We start from the raw sequence: 16589 nt of genomic DNA, 5'->3' as shown, positions 1-16589 counted from the left end.
TGACAAAAGTCAAAGCTTGGCTTTGTTCAATCACTTCTAATTTTAAAAATCTTACTTTTAACCTGCTTTAAAAAAAAAAAAACTCAAGCAGCTGACCAGAAAGGACATTGCTGTCTCTAATGAACAGTGTTTGAATGGCGTGATTATATCACCACCAAAATTAGTTATCATTCTTTTACCTTTTATTCCTCCTTCACTTTTCTATACCCCACTAGTTTCCTCCCACTTCCGTTAAGAAACTAATCATCTGATGACAATGAATCAAAGTCACAAATTCTAACTGGTATCCTTTAATATGTTTCAGAGAAAGAACCAATTAGCTTCAGTACCAGATTTTGAGTCACCCAAAATTCTTTTAAGAGCACCAACTGTGTGGCAACAAATGAGTCAAATTCCAGAACTTTCATTGTAAGACTGTCCAAAAAGAATTTCCAATATAGAACATTGTATCTACATAGTAGAATCTCATTAATTCATACTAATAATTCAGACACCAACAGTAAGCTTCAAGATTTAACATGAGTAAATTTTAAAATAAAACACAAAAGTATTTTGCCCAAAAAAATGTACTTTGCATTTATTTTACTCATTTGTGTATGCCAAAGAACTATTCAAAGAACTGGAAGAGGTTTAGTAAACTAATCTTGTCTAAGAGCACACAAATTTCAGGATTTTCTCTACAAGAATTAAATTCTTTAATATCTCCCCATGATTGAGTTTAAGACTAAAACAAGGTTTTCAGAAAGTCACAAATCCATGCTTTATTTTATTTTAATACAGGTTAATTTGACAGAGGAACAGTTGCCACTTATAATTAGAGTGAGTGTAAGGGACAGTGAAGAGAGAAATAAGTATTACTTGTTCCTCCTCTGTGCAAACCTCCCCATCTTGGTCTAAAAATCCAAGAAAAAGGGAGCAAGTCAAAATGACAATTGATTGTGCAATCTTTCTGACTCACATGGATCTGAAAGATACACACATGTGGTAAAGGAGAAGGCAACTATCTTCCTCTGTACCTTGAAGAAGTTGTTTGGACATTGAAGTATTTCATGTAATGCGCTTTTCACAGAATACTCAGATTTAGACAAGATCTTAGAGGTCCCTGAGTCTAACCTGGCCCAATTCATGAATATTTTATTATCTTCTACTGTTACTCCACCCATCCAAATAGTCCTCCAATACCCTGCTATGACATGGTCTAAGAAAGAGGGATAGAACATAGCCCTGATGTCCTCGAGACAAGAAAAATTGGCTTTTCCAAAATAACTTCTCTCATGGATCATGAATTATTCTCTCAGCCAATTATGGTTCTTATATGGTAACAGTTGCTTTTATTCAATTGACCAGGCCCTCTAAAGTTTAAAGTTACTTCTTCAAACCTTGTTTGTGAGATCATAAGAAATCTCCTTCATGTCTGCTTTATACCCTATAATTAAATTATGGACCTTAAAAGACTTACATTAACTTAATGGAGAAGGGGAAAGATCACACATCCCCTCCTTTCACATATATACCCAAAGACAAAACTAAAATTACACTGGAAACTGTAGAGCAAACTGAAAATCCATAAAAGCAGAGGAATCAAGACCAAGTTTACACATTTGTGCAACGGGCAAAGTTGACTATCTTTGGTTCCTTGTGTAATTATCTCAAATTCAAAACCTTTTTCCATCAAGAAACAAAGCAACTAGCTGAGATCATTAGACTTGCAAAACAAGGGGGATCCAAGGCTCCAAGGGTTAGATCTGTGATGGTTTCAACAAGATACCCGAGTATTCACTTAAAACTATTCTTTGGTTTCTGTTTATTGAGTAGTGATGGGCACAGAATGAAAAAAAAAAAGTCCTCTTACCCTGAAATGTCAGACATGCCACACCCATGAGTGATAACTAGATTAAAATGTAATTAGAAAATATTTGCCAAAATAAGTTAAAATGCAAAAGAATATAAATAATGTTAATATGTTGTTTTCTAATCAATATGTAGATGTAGGTATCCTATTTGAGTTTGACAACCCTGATCTATTCCATTCCCCTGCCTGTAGATATTTAACTTCTACTCTTACTATTGCTATTTATTATATTCCTAAAAATATGCAGAGGAAACTCCAGAATCTTCCTTGGCATTATATTTTGTTGTTTTTAACCTTCTTAACTGTCTGTTTTTAAACTTCCTCCCAGAAAATAGTAAGGAACAGAATAACATTTGAAAATTGCTTGGAATTTCTTCGAAGAAAGATGCCACATACAAAGAAGTTGTTTTTAATTTAGAAAAAAAAATGTTTATTTCTCCAATACAAGTTTCTTCAATGCATCCTCACTTTTTCTGGTATCTGAGCCCTTGATCTTTTTCACCTTTTAAATTATAGAAATGAAAAATTGCTCTTAAAAGGTCATATAAAAATCAATAGTAAGCCAACATTTATTGTTGATACTCCTTGATTTTAAGGTAATTTGATTAATATGATATATAGACATTAAGAGTTTATAATATCACATCAATAATTCAGCACTTTATTTGAATATCAATGTTATGTTAAAATTTTGAAGTCACAGTTTATTAAATGTTTTAAAAGGATGGAAGCTTCTCCAATAAAGAATGGATGCTTCTCTAATGCCATAGCATACATATTCTTTCTTTTTATCATCAAAATAAATCTTGTCCTAAATTTCTGTCCTCCAAGGCCTGTAGTTATCTCTGACAGAAGAAATCTAAGCAACAAATAGGGACTGAACCTTAAGAACTAAGAAAGGACAAAGGGGTTGTACCTGTGCCAATTTCTTTGAGTCTCTAAAATTTGGCACCATATTCACTTTCATAACTTCAGATCGAAAAGGAACGGCATGACTGAGTTTTTCATGACAACTCTGAGGGCTTAATAAATATTAAATCACCATCAGAAATGGTAGAAAATTTTGGCAACATTCTTCCAAGGGATTAATCATGTACACATGATCTCAGGTAAGGAGAAATGAAGCAAGAAAAAGCACACATTAGATCAATTCATTAATGACATACCTGGACCAAGGAAAAGCCCACAACCTTTTTGTGCATTGAAAATTTCCGTTTCACCTAGGGCACGAGAACATTAGTACTGTGTTCCTCCATAGACAGCCTTTCCCTGCAGCATCTGTTGCTAATTGAAAGGGACTCGAATTACAAAATCCTAGTCAATTTCTCTCCCTAGCCCTTGCTGGGTATAAAGATTTTCTATGCAGGAGCAAAGCATTAGTCTTCTACTACAGCTGATGACTGAAGAGCAAAAAAAAGAAAGAAACACAGAAGAAAGCATTTTTTGTGTCCAGCAATATATCAAGCTAAATTTGGGGGATGAAGAAGAGTGAAAAATGCCTTTCATTAGCCCAGTGACCAATCATTCTACAAAACACAACTATTCAGCAATGGAATACGGTTAAAATTCCAGCTAACCAAATATTCTCTTTTCTCATTTGGCTTTTTTTCTCTCTTTTATATCAGTCTTAAATGGCTGGCTGTTAACAGCTCACTATCTTCTATTTTGATAGCACCTTCCACTTAAGGATTATAAGAGACAACACACATTATCTCAGGAAACCTCCTGATGTTCCAGTGACATCCTAAGAAATGTATCCAAAGTCAGCATAAATTATCTCTTCATTTAGCGTTTTAATAACATGGACTTTAGGTAGGATAGAAATTATATAAATGGCATATTTTTTAAATGGCAAAACAGCATGCCTTTATTGTAGCCCTTCACAGTTTGCAAAGCAGCTTCATTACACTAGTAGAGCAAGACAGTACAAGTATTCTCTCAGTTAAAAGGTTTAAAGTTTTCAGGAGCTCAGGCTCAGAGAAAGAGATTAAAGTGACTTGCCCAGGTCACAGAGATAGCATATATTATATATAGTATAGCCTAGGGACTTGAACCCATACCTTCTGACTCCATTCTTTCCATAAAATTCATTAAACTTTGGGAAAAGACATTGTAGCACAGCATTCATCGTGTTCTTCCTGTGATGGAAAAAAAAAAAGTGCTCATCATAGCCTGAGAAAGGCTCTGACTTTTTTTTTTAAATATTGCATCCTATAGCAAATAGAAATGACCTGTGAGGAGAAAACAAATCAATGTCTTTGACTGTCATTTATAGAATTTTCTACAGCTGCTACAATCAAATTACTAAAGGTGAAAGGTTAAAAGTTTATAAGATCTGGGGGCAGCTGGGTAGTTCAGTGGATTGAGAGCCAAGTCTAGAGATGGGAAGTCCTAGGTTCAAATCTGGCCTCAGACACTTCCCAGCTGTGTGACCCTAGGTAAGTCACTTAACGTCCATTGCCTAGCCCTTACCACTCTTCTGCCTTGGAACCAATACACAGTATTGATTCCAAGATGGAAGGTAAGGGTTTAAAAAAAAAGTTTATAAGATATTAAAATTAAATATGGTTTTGTGAATGTCCTATGCTACAAATGAGGGGAATGGCAGAAAGGACTCATTTCAGGCCTCATAGCAACCTCCAGGAAAATTCTTAATTCTCTCACTATTATTCTAACTAGAGAATAAAGCTTCTTTATCTTATCTTCCCTATTCATATTCTTCTGCAATAATTACACATAAGCTAGTTTGGGGCTCTTATCATTCCTGAAGTGGAGAGACTTGTTTTTTTCTCCCTCTTGATTATTATACAAAATGATGACATCTGTTCAATAGTATACAATGTTCTTGAATGCTTTCTTTATATGTGCTTGATTCAAACACTTCATTGACTACTTAAATGCTGTGCAACATGGTAGGGACATATGAGGTGCTTAAAAGTTCGCACCATATCTTCATTATAGTTATTAGCTCAGGCTAGCAGCACAAACACAGAGAAAGAAGGCATAAGCATCAAAATGTTCCCACTACTTGTAGTGTTCAAAAGATATTGACAATTTTCAAAAGAAGAATTACAAACTAGAAATGTCTAAATGAGGGGGCAGCCAAGTGGTTCAGTGGATTGAGAGCCAGATCTAGAGCTGAGGTCCTACATTCAAATCTGGCCTCAGACACGTCCTAGCTGTGTGATCCTGGACAAGTCATTTAAATCCCATTGCATAGCCCTTACCACTCTTCTGATAATACACAGTATTGATTCTAAGACAGAAGGTAAGGTTTTTTTTTTTTATGTCTAAATGAAAAATAGGCTACAAATCACTAATAGTAAAGCAAATTAAAACATATCTTAAATGTTACCTCAAACCCTGAAAATTAGCAAAGATAACAAAAAATAGGGATTGGTCAGTGTTTTTGTAGGGATGTGGAAAGGCAATCACACAAATACAACCTATTGGTAGAGCTAAGAATTGCTTAAAACATTCCAGATATCAATTTAGAATTGTGAAAGAAAAGTTTATGCCGACCCTGAGGTATATATCTCAAGAGGGTAAAAGATAAAAATGAAAGCCCAATATACATCATATTTTCATAGTAGCACTCTTTGTGGTAGCAAAGACCTAGAAAAAGGTATGTGCCAACTGATTGGGAAATGGCTCCAAAAACTGTTGTGCTTGTGTTTATGTAGTACTTCAAGGTTTTGTAAAGTGCTTTATGTATATTATTTCATTTGCTCCTCACTATAACTCCATGAAGTAGATACTATTATCATCAACCTTATTTTACAGCTGATGAAACCTAAACTGAGGAGTGTTAGGTAACTTGCCTAAGGTCACACAGCTAGTCAGTGTCTGGGAAAAGATCCAAACTCAAACTCTAACTTAAAGTAAACCTCTCTATTGAAAACATCATACTTCCTTTTATAAGAGGTAAAATAAATTAACATATGAAAGAAATTCAAAAAACCGTGTGAAGATGTATATGAATGGATATAGAATAATTCAAGCAAAGCCAAAAGGAAAATATACACATACTAAGTCAAACTCCAAGTTAACTGGAAAACCAAAATGATCCCAGAGAACAGATAATTAAACATACACCCCTGCTCATAGCAGAAAGGTAGGGAACTAGTAAGATAGAATGTTTTCAGAAGTGGTTACTATAATGGGTGTTTCTGTTCAATTGTTTTTTATTACAAAGAAAGATTTCTAGGGGAGGGAGAGGAAGAGGGATTTTTCCATAAATGATTATGATATCAAAACAAAAGGAATCAACTAACCTTTTTTTTTTTTGAAAGGCAAAAAACCTTGGTCATCAGTACCTGCCACCTCTCTTGTCTAAAAGGAATGCAGAAGGAGCTCTATGCTCTCGCCTGATTCACTTCCTTTGCTCACCTTGGATTCCAGAACAATGGCTATCCCACCATGTTATCTCACCTGACACTCTCATCTTACAATTAGAGAACTTAAGCCTGAAATTTTTGAGCTCTCTCTATATACAAGAGAATTACTGGAGTTTAGCTCCCCAAATCTGGGAATTCAAGTCCATAGTATATGCTAACCTCATGCAGGCTAGTTATATTTGACAAAATACCTGCTTTTGATTTCTTTTCACTGGCCAATTTTAAGATTCTAATTGTCACAATGAGCCTGACAAGCTGGTTTTGAGCTCCCTGGAAATTAACTACTTTGAGTCAAAATTCTTTTATTTAGTTTGATCTGGTATCTCAGAAACAAGATTTCCTTATTCACAGAATTCTGTAGGCACCATTAAGACATAGGTATCTTCTGAGATGAAATAAAAAATAAGATAACTACTATATGACTTCTGGTTGACTGGTTATAATGATAATTCTGAGTTCTGTACTCTCTCTTCTTTAGCCTGAATTTCTAGTGGGAAAAAGACTAATATCATGCATCATTTTCCATTGATCATATCACAACAGCCCCATTCTGAAGAGTCATCAGGTGTCAGAGTATTACCCAACCAAAACCATTAAAGATGACTGATGAGAAAAAGGCTAAAAGAAAATGTAAAAACAAGAAGCACAACCCTTTTCCTTCTTCTCTCCCCCTCTCTCTCTCTCTTCTCAGTGCCTTCTCTCTTTCTTTCCCCACTCTTTCTCAGTCAAGTCACACAGCTAGTGCTACATATACATGGTTATTATAGCAGCTTTAGGAATTCTATTTGCTTTGCAGACACCATCTATTTTTTTTTTAACTTTAGCATTTTGTCTTATGTTACTATTTAAAAGCATGTGTAAAGAAGTAGATAAAAGGAGTCAACACCAATTATTCCACAAAGTTTATAATGGACAAGATCTTGCAAGGTACATATATCAAGTACTACATCTCGCCAATGATTGTAAGCAAGTGTTTAAGACTCAGCACTTTGCATTTTTCTTGTAAAATATCAGAAGCAGGAAATACTTCACTATTTGGTGGTGATGGTGTTTTTTAAAGCAATAAAGCTGTGAAGCAAGTTCACTGACTATCTTCTAAGATCAGCTTAAGTCTGAAAAGTAGGAAGCTTCACACTGAGGCAATTATTTAAAGCTTCAAGTATCTATTCCCCTGTTTCTCTTTTGAATGAAGGAATTCTTCTTAGCTCTTAAAGAAAAAGGTTTACAGTAAATAGAAAGGATTAAATCTTTCTTCCCCTAACAATCTAATGCTGAAGCAAACTTCGCCTAAAAGTGTCAGGTGATAATATTATGAAAATGAACAAAAGTGCTTTACTTCAGGTTCCCTTAAAGGAAAGCATTCTGAGTCTACACACACATTTAACCCTGAAGAAACCAACAAAAGGAAATATTTAAAGTAATTCATGCATGAAAGATATCTCAGAGTAAATTTTCTCCTTTCTTCAATCAAAGAGGTACTATTCTTGGATTATGCTGGTGTGACATATAAACAGATACTATGGAAAAAATTCCCATTTCTTCCTACCATTTGACACCAATCACTCTGGACCATACTGGAAAGTGTAAAACAAAATGGGAAAGAGAAAGAACTGGGAGGAATGTTTGTTTTATAACAGAATAACTAGCGGGAGAGATGATCAGTCTAGTACAAGGTTAATGCCAAACTAGGGGATTTCTTTTCTGAAGAAAGATGACTACAGGACACATCCTGAAGTTCAAACCCATGAGTCCTGTGGCCTCACTGCCCAGATAGAGGGAAATCAAACTCCTAGATCTGATACATCTGATAAACTTTCCTCAGGAAGTGACCAGACAAAATATGTTTTGGAACTGAAATAGGACACCCTCTTTTCCTACTACATGTGGCCTAATACTGAGCCACATCTAGTTCCAAATCTCTTTGACAGGTTGAGACAAGAAGTTCCTTTATCTTCACTTTGTTGTAGAATTTTCAAGGTGTCAAAAACATAAACCTCATAGATTCTTTCATGATCAGTGCCTTAGTTGAAAACCATTTATTTTCCTGCAGAGGAATAACTAAATATGTTTAAGTAGCAATCAGAAAAACTCCTGAGTTAAGACATGGGACAGCAATGAGAAGGGGAGACAAAAAGTAAGAAACAGTACAAACTAAGGTGCTAATCCCTTTAAAAGAACATTAAAGAGGACCTGTGTTCAAATCTGGCCTCAGATACTTCCTAACTGAATGACCCTGGGCAAGTCACTTAACCCCATTTGTCTAGCCCTTGCTCTTAAGAGTTGTTATTAAGAACACTAAAGCATCAAAGTTGGTATAATAGAGCTCTTGAGTTTTGCTTAAGGCTAGGCTAAACAAGAGGGTTCATGTGTACAAGATAATATTTCAATATTAACCACAAAGATTTTAATGTTTTCTGTACTTCCCTCTTAACTTTTTCCCTCTTTTTTTGTTCCTGAAACTTCAGTGAGTCCACTGAATACTGATACCAATACATGCCAGCCACATTGGTATCATTCCAAAATATCTCTTTTGTTTTCACCCTATTTCCCCATATTAAGTTAGTTGCTTTACTAACTTATTATTAATTACTAAATTATTATCATTAAATTTTCAGACTCTTACTAGCTCAAAAATTTTCTTTGCATTTAATTTTCACTCGACATAATGGAAGATTCTTAGCTTTTTCCATATGAATAAAAATCTTTGGAACTATATAGCATTAGAGAAGTTTAGAGCTGAAATTTAATTGTACTTAATCATTTTGTTGATATTTAAATCCTTCATTACCACAAACTAATGCTCTGTGTCTAAATATAATGCCCATATCATGAAAACATCCCTTCTGCCAACTTAGTTGATCTCTTTTAACCCCAGTGATAGCAGAAATCATGATTTGTACTCTTAAGGGACAATCTGAAGAGAATAAGAAGGTGGACTTGGATTCTGATTGTACTTTGAGCAGAAAGGTGCTAAATTATCTGACTACTTACTACATCATTTATCTACATAGCACCTAGTTTATATACAGAAAAGCTATGTTCCCAACATCTGAATAACTTACCTGATGGTTATTCAATGAGACTGTGATAAAGATGGGACTAAAATCCAATTTTTATAACTTCCAGAACTTTAAATAATGCAACTACATACTAGTTCAATAAAACTTTAAGAGATTCATGTTCTCTGTTTTGGTTCTTAAATATCAAATGAATAGCTATCACTTATTCTTAAAATAAAATGCACATAATATTATAGATATTGGGGGGAGTAGGAAGGAAGGAACCAAGGGAAATTATCTAAAAGAAATATACTCAAAAATTATTTGGTAAAACAGGAACGGCAGAGGAAAAGCTGTCAGCAAAATAAATGTCATGCTCTAAAACCCAATTTTGCGGACAGTTTTCAGCATTTTTCATGTTGTGCTTTCCACAGTCAGCTGTGAGCTGCTTCCTAGTGTGAAATCGCCTAAGAAAGGGAGCGAAGCTGTCATCTGACATCTGGGAGCGTGGAGATCAGGTTGTGGTATGAAGCATTTTGGACTTCTTCAATTTAAACAGACATTTACCTGCAAATTCTTAATTCTAGAAAGCTTTCAATGGCAATATCCATTTAAATTTCAAGCAGGAAATATACAGGGTACATTTGCAAAGGTTCATAAAGGGGTAGGAAATGAAGGTGAAGGACACATACTTATGGGAGTACAGGGGACTATATCAACTTGTTTAAGAATAAAAAGAAGAGTTTAAGTGCTTTAAAATAGCATGAAAACTGTGGGACATACAACCTTACTCATCTTTCTCAGACTGCATTTTACATGGCTAGCATAGATTTTGACTATAAAAGGCTTAACATTATATGCCCTTCTACTCTTCTGCTATTTTCTTATGGTACAACATTCAGATTATTTAAAGTGGGGGGAAAAAACATTGGTAAGAAAAAAATAAGTACTTCCTCTTGTTTTGCTCTTAGTCGGAAGAATCTTTAGAAAGCTTTAGCAAAGAATGCCTCTCTATTGTGATAACTGGTTACTGTTCGCTTAGCACCTAAAAACTCCCACCTATGGTAAGATAAATACAAATAGAAATAAAATCATAAGGGTTTCAAGGAGTCCATATGATGATAGAAAGAGCCAATCTCAGAAAGAGCCAATTTATCTCCATTTCTATTTAGTCATTCACCTGGATGAATCCGAGGAAAGGGTTCTAGTTTGCTTAATATTGGAATCATGTGTTGCCATATCTGCAGGGACACTTCTACAAGGAGTGTCTTTTCTTTACTCTCCCTGCCAGGCCTGGGTTTTGTGTTGCCCCAGTGTGAAAGCGACCCATATTCCCACACACGATGACACAGAAATGAAACCTTTTCTAGAGAACTGTAATAGATAATCTAAGGACACAAAGAGAACCTAAAAGGAGTGGTTTCCACTTTGAAAACAGGGCTGGGTTTGATCAGTGAATTCGTATGCTCCAGACCCTCTTGATAAGGCTGCAGCTGCAGCCATTTATGTGCTGGCTTTTTCACAGATGTAGACTGATAAAGCTTGGTGGGTTTTTTGTCTTTTTGTTGTTTGGTAAAAAAAAAAATTTAAGTATAGAAAAAGTGGCAATACTTTTGAAAAAAGTTCTTTGTTTAGTTTTTAGAAACTTGTGAATATCCAACCTCCTTGACAGTGTAAAAGTGATTGTTGTATTGTTCAAATGGCAATGACTTTTCTAAATCTAAGATCACAAAGTTGGCAAAAATTATACTTAAATAACAGAAGGTGATCATTTGCATTTCAAAATTTATCTATCTTGCTTTTCCCTCCAATTAGACCAAAACATGTTGATTCACAGGTTTCTGTGTGTGTTTGTTTCTTTTTTAAACTTATTTATAGAGCAGAATAATGGCCCCCCTGCTAGTTTGGCATTTGCTCAAGTTTCTGTCCATGTAAATCGAATCTGTTACTGGAAATTTTTCTCAAAATACCAAGGCACATTAACCAGAAGATAAAAAGATACATTGCTGATATTATAAAGTACAGGACAGGTGGATAGTGTTTTTAGGACAAATATGTGATAAGGATTCCCAGAAGGGAGGAGGGAGAAAGGTAGGGGCTACAGGGGTAGTAGGGGCAAAGGGCTGTTTAAACAGAAGTGAATCATTCTCATCATAATCTTGTAACAACTTTACTTTCTAACCAAACATCAGCTGCTTAACATGCTTTAAAAATACTCAGAAAATAACAATGAGGGTATAAGGTTTGGGGGAAATCTTAAAATCTTTTCTACAAAAAGACAATAAAATACTATATTGATTTATGATTTACTAATAATTTAAATGTTAATACATAATGGGGAGACTGCCATCAGTACTATTTATTGCCAATTTATAAAAGAAACAGTAATAGCTGTTTTCTTTTTTCCTTGTAATATAAAAAATATAGTTGGAATTCTTTGACTGGAATTCCTCAACAATATGGTTTCAGCAAATTAAAATGTTAGCACTAATTTTGAGTCACATTGACTTTTTTTTATTTGTTTCACTCCTAACTTAAAATGCTAATCCACCCAAGAAGTAGAGAGACTTTCCACATTAGTCAATGCACACAATGATACTAGAACAATTTTGAAACTCACAAAGCTTGAAAGTACAATTCTTGTTATGCAAATAATTACAACAAAGCCTTTCTTCAGTCTACAGCTTTTATCTAATGCTGGGGAAAGGACAGCAGCCAAAGAAGCTGATAGCAAAAATCCATTAATGGTAGAATGCCACCTGCTGGTGAATTATGAGAAACATCATTTCTTGGGAAAGTTGCCTTAACATGGACATTGTAGAAAATGCCCAGGATCAAATGCAATACACTATTACACAGATCTGAAGTTATATTATGGAACCCAGTATGATTTTGCTTGAAATAAGTAGGTTCCATAGTCGAGACATCATAAATATGAAAATTAGCAGGAAATGAATCTTCTGATCTAACACCAAATGTATAAAATAAGGAAGTAAGAAAAACATTAACCAAAATTAAGAATACCACTGTATCCATAAAAAAGGGAAATTCAACAAAACTTCACCTAATACATTGCTCTTTTAGCGCTGATCTCTCTGCTTCAGGAATTCTCATCCAGCTAAGTCCTGAGTTTTAACTCAAAAGAAACACCTCAAAATGAAATTCCCCTGCTACTTCTCCATAAATGATTACAGTTATTATGTAATATTAATGTACAGTTTTACCCATAATGTTATTTGTGCTTTGCCAAAATAAGAAAAAGAAGGGGGAACAAGAGAGGGGGGAGAAGGGGTAAAAGAGAGAAAAAGAGAGACAGAGAAAAAGACAAGCTTTAAAAAGTAATTTGATAAAAAATATCCACATTATGAAGAAATTTTGTTCTCCCATCAACTGACTCACACTAATAATATTTCAAAAGAAGGTACCACAAAAAAAGGTACCATGAACTACTGGAGGAAGGATTTATATTTATTATACTCTCTAAGTTCAGCTACCCAAATGTACTAATTTGGGGTATGATGAGAGAACTAGAAGGAAATTAAAAAAAAAAAAAAGAAATTCAAACTCATTGAATATCATCATGATAAAATAACATCATTTGCATATAAGACTGAAAAATTCTGCTGCTCTCAAATATAGGACTTAATCTTAACAACAAATTTGTCCTTAAAGACAACTTTTTAGCTGTATTTATATCATATTTTTCAATAACTCCATTGAAACACTGTGAAAGTCAAGACTACTCCATTTAGTAATTATTATATAGTGAAAAATCAATAATAGTGCTAATCATTCCAATATTATCAACTTGAGTCTCCCTTCAAGGCTTCTGCTGATGACAAGCAAAGCAGCTTTAGCAATCTAAAGAGGTTAAAAGCTGGGTAAAAGGTAGAGGACCCCTGGATTCTGACTGGCCTATTTACACTAATGTCAGATAGAAAGGAACATGACCTCAAGGCCAACTTATGTGCTTAAGCTTCTTCATATGTTTGCAAAGGATTTAACACACCACAAACAACTCTCTAATTGTTCAAAGTAAGGTTAGTATAGAGAGGACAGGAGAAACTTAACATAGCAAATATTTGACTAACCAGGCCGATTTAAAAAATCAACAATATCTGTGTTCTCTTAAAATTTCAAACAAAGCAAAAACATTATAACTTTAAATCAACCATTTTGAAAGATCAAGTTGGCACATCATTAATGTCACATATTAACAGCTTTTTTTAAATGCCCAGAGTCTTGTCCATTTCCCCTCATTACTCTCATTAAATAGCATTTACTATTGAAACCAACATATTATAAGGGGCATGGGGCATTTCCCAATGGCCCTTATAAAGATCAAAAAGTTGAGGCATTTTGTAAAAGGTCTTCAGTTTTAAAATGTCAGCTGTATTTTCTACATTAAAAAGTAAATTTCATAGAAAAACAAATAAGCTTATATACTTTTTAGTTCAACAGTTTTTGCTTTTTTTCCCAAACTGGTTTTTGTACAAACTAATTCCAAGCAAAAGAGAACTGGGAAATATAAAAGCTCTATGAGACAAAAGGAGAGAAGTTTCAGAAACGACCAGAAGGGTCTTTAAATAGTATCTAGTTTAACTCCTTCGTTCTATAAAATGAAGAATGTAATTCTATATTTCTAAGCTGTGAAAAATATATACTGAGGGAATATAGACAATGAGCATTTGCTTTTTATGTAAAAATAATTAAATTAAGTTTAGGGGCTGATTTAAATTAAAATCAAATCCATCCTGGTCCAACTAGATAGAGATAAGAAAAGGGACCACTGAGAACATTTACCAGAAACAGAGGACAAGGTATGGTATAACCAAAGACTCATTCATTCTTCAAGGGCAGCTGGCAATAGTACCAAGAACAGAAACACAGGAATGAATAGCTCCAGGAAAGACTTCAACCAGCTACTGGATTAATAGCAATTCTGCCCTCCATGCTGAGCCAATACCCTTTGCTCCAGCCTGGAGGTCCCACCTCTGTCCTCTCGCTCTTCTCCCTTCCCCAGATATACTTTTCAAGTGAAACATTTTAGGTGATTGCTCTAACCTGGGGCACAGTACATTCTCTCTATGGCATCGCTGTCACAGGAATCTTCAACCTCACTCCACCTGCTAAAATACGTTAGCTGAATGTGTCCTAAAAACAAAACGACAGGAGAAATCAAAACATTTTTCCCTTCCATTTTCTGCAGAAGTGAACTGTAATTACTCCTTTTGTAGCTAAAAACAGTATCATTAAGAATAATGGCATCATTAAGTACTAGAAGCTATTACTGGGGGTGAATTTGCTGCACTGATAATGAAGCTCTAGACAGGAAATGAAGATACTAATTACAAGATAAAACGCCTACTCAGTTAATTGGAAGCAACAGCGAATAAAAAGAAATGCATTTGCAAAAGTTCCTGACCTCTATCATTCAATAAGATGTTGTTTGGGTTCAAATCGCGGCACACAATTCCCTCTCTATGTAAAGCATCAAGGGCTACCACCATTTCAGCTGCCCATCTTTGAATGCAGCCTTCTGGGATATAAAACCTGGAGGTTAGTGCTAATTTTTTATCGAGGTCCTCAAAAATCTGATGTATTTCCTTCTCTCCTTCTAGTGCTAATCCACTGTCGCCCTTAGCCTTAGTGTCTTTTGGGTCTAGCTGGAATAAAGGAGTTGGCTCTTCTTTACCAGGGTCTTCAACTCGATCTGCAAAGAGCAATACTTCATCTTTTTTTAAAGTGTCTGGGTTTACATTGTATTCATTAGCACCTGAGACTGGATTAGAAATAAGGAATAAGCTTTCTTCTGTGCTATTTGCAGTTAGTGTGGGAGCAACCATTCCAAATCCTTTAAACTCAGCATCTGAACTTAGTAACAAAGACTTGTCTCCTGAACTAGTTTGATCAACAGCAGCCATAAGTAGTGTCCTAGTGCCCTCCTGTGCATAGTGTTTCTCTTCTATACTGTGGAATTGGTGACTACAGGGATCATTCGATGCCTCTGTGTCTTTTTCTTCAAGCCCTTGGCATGGTTCTGTGCTAAGATTGAGGCATAAAACATCAGGAGCTTCTAAAAGTTTACTTTCTAAGATGCCTATATTAGTCTGTGTCAACTGAGCAGGCCCTTCAGCTGCAGCTTCTTTTGTTGGCTCCAACACACCAGGCAGATTGACAAGAAGATCAGGCCTTCCTTCATCAGTACTACTTACATCATCAAAAGCAGCATCTTTAAAAGAAATAACAGGGACGGAATCATTTGAACCCCTGCTGATGGTGTCCTGAGCTTTTAACCCCAATCTAGTTTCACTAGCATCAAGACTCCCAGAACTGCTGTCCTGATCTTGAAGAGCAAAAAATGGTTTCAAGGGTTCTGACTTCAAGCTATATAACTTTTCACCAAAATCAAGTCCAAGGAATTCATTAGTGCTATCCTTACTATCTATCCTAAAGAATGCCATAGGGCTGTTCTTTGATCTACTAAGAGAATCTGATATTCTTGGTAGACTAACTACTTCAGTGTTGGCATCTTCGGTGAAAAATTTTAGTTCCTGAGAAGTCAGCTGAGAGCTGAGGCTGTCACTGCCAGAAGCAACAGGAGCTGGTAAGATTCCTGTATCTTTGGTTCTAACACCATTTCCCTTCATCTTCATCAAGGGCTCCTCATTCAAGGTCCCAGGTTCAATTTTTTCTTGCCCATATTCATTGCATAATGTTAAATAGCTGGTAGTGCATTCTTCTTCTGAACTTGAGCCAGAATCTGGCCATTTTGGAGAGCTATCTTGGCCATCTTCTTCCTGGTTGCTACTGTCCTCTTGGGAACTCGGTGTAAGACTAGTCTTCAGCTGCAAAACTTTGAGCATGTGGCCACCATCACTTTCTCTGGACTCAAAGCTGCTGCTATCTTTAGGGCTAGGAGTTGGCTGCTGCAGGTGAACTTCAGCAAGAGTAGCCTTTTTAACTTCCTGAATGTCAAGGCTTTCTTCTGATCTTCGATTTAAAAATCTACTAATGTAGGACCACAATTTTCCACCTAAAAATAAAGAACAAAAAGAAATTAAATCTCAGACAACAATCACAATAGTCTTACCAGAATGGAAGATTACTACTCTCTAAGTATAACAAGGAGAAAAAGAAATCACTGTTTAAATAAAGTAATAACTTGTTCAGTAATAAATAACTTTCTGGAGTGGCAGAGCACTTGAAAAAGAACTTTAACTGCTGATTACTAGTGGCTACAGTTTTAAACAAATTTTCTGAAGGCCAGAGATTATGAAAAATGATAATAACCAATTTCTTGATTTAAAGGAGCACTAGTTACAACAAACACTAGTATGA

The 16589-nt window shown here is 35.2% G+C and overlaps 1 protein-coding gene across 10 annotated transcripts in view; it reads right to left on the bottom strand.

Moving 5' to 3' along the window:
* The window catches only part of RPS6KC1 (ribosomal protein S6 kinase C1), a 202945-nt gene that overhangs the window by 23731 nt on the left and 162625 nt on the right, over positions 1 to 16589 (bottom strand). For 9 of the 10 annotated variants that reach the window (XM_056815908.1, XM_007481378.2, XM_016430156.2 and 6 more), the window contains 2 exons: positions 14674 to 16284; positions 14313 to 14402 (listed from right to left, as the gene is read on the bottom strand). In XM_056815908.1, the coding sequence (XP_056671886.1) occupies positions 14313 to 14402; positions 14674 to 16284 (1701 nt within the window). Of the gene's footprint in view, positions 1 to 3912; positions 16285 to 16589 lie in introns of all 10 variants that reach the window. The other variant, XR_008916212.1, reaches the window with a different exon arrangement.

The sequence above is a fragment of the Monodelphis domestica genome, chromosome 2 (genome assembly GCF_027887165.1).
Source record: "Monodelphis domestica isolate mMonDom1 chromosome 2, mMonDom1.pri, whole genome shotgun sequence".
Classification (NCBI taxonomy): domain Eukaryota; kingdom Metazoa; phylum Chordata; class Mammalia; order Didelphimorphia; family Didelphidae; genus Monodelphis; species Monodelphis domestica.
This window is presented reverse-complemented; position numbering and strand designations above follow the sequence as displayed.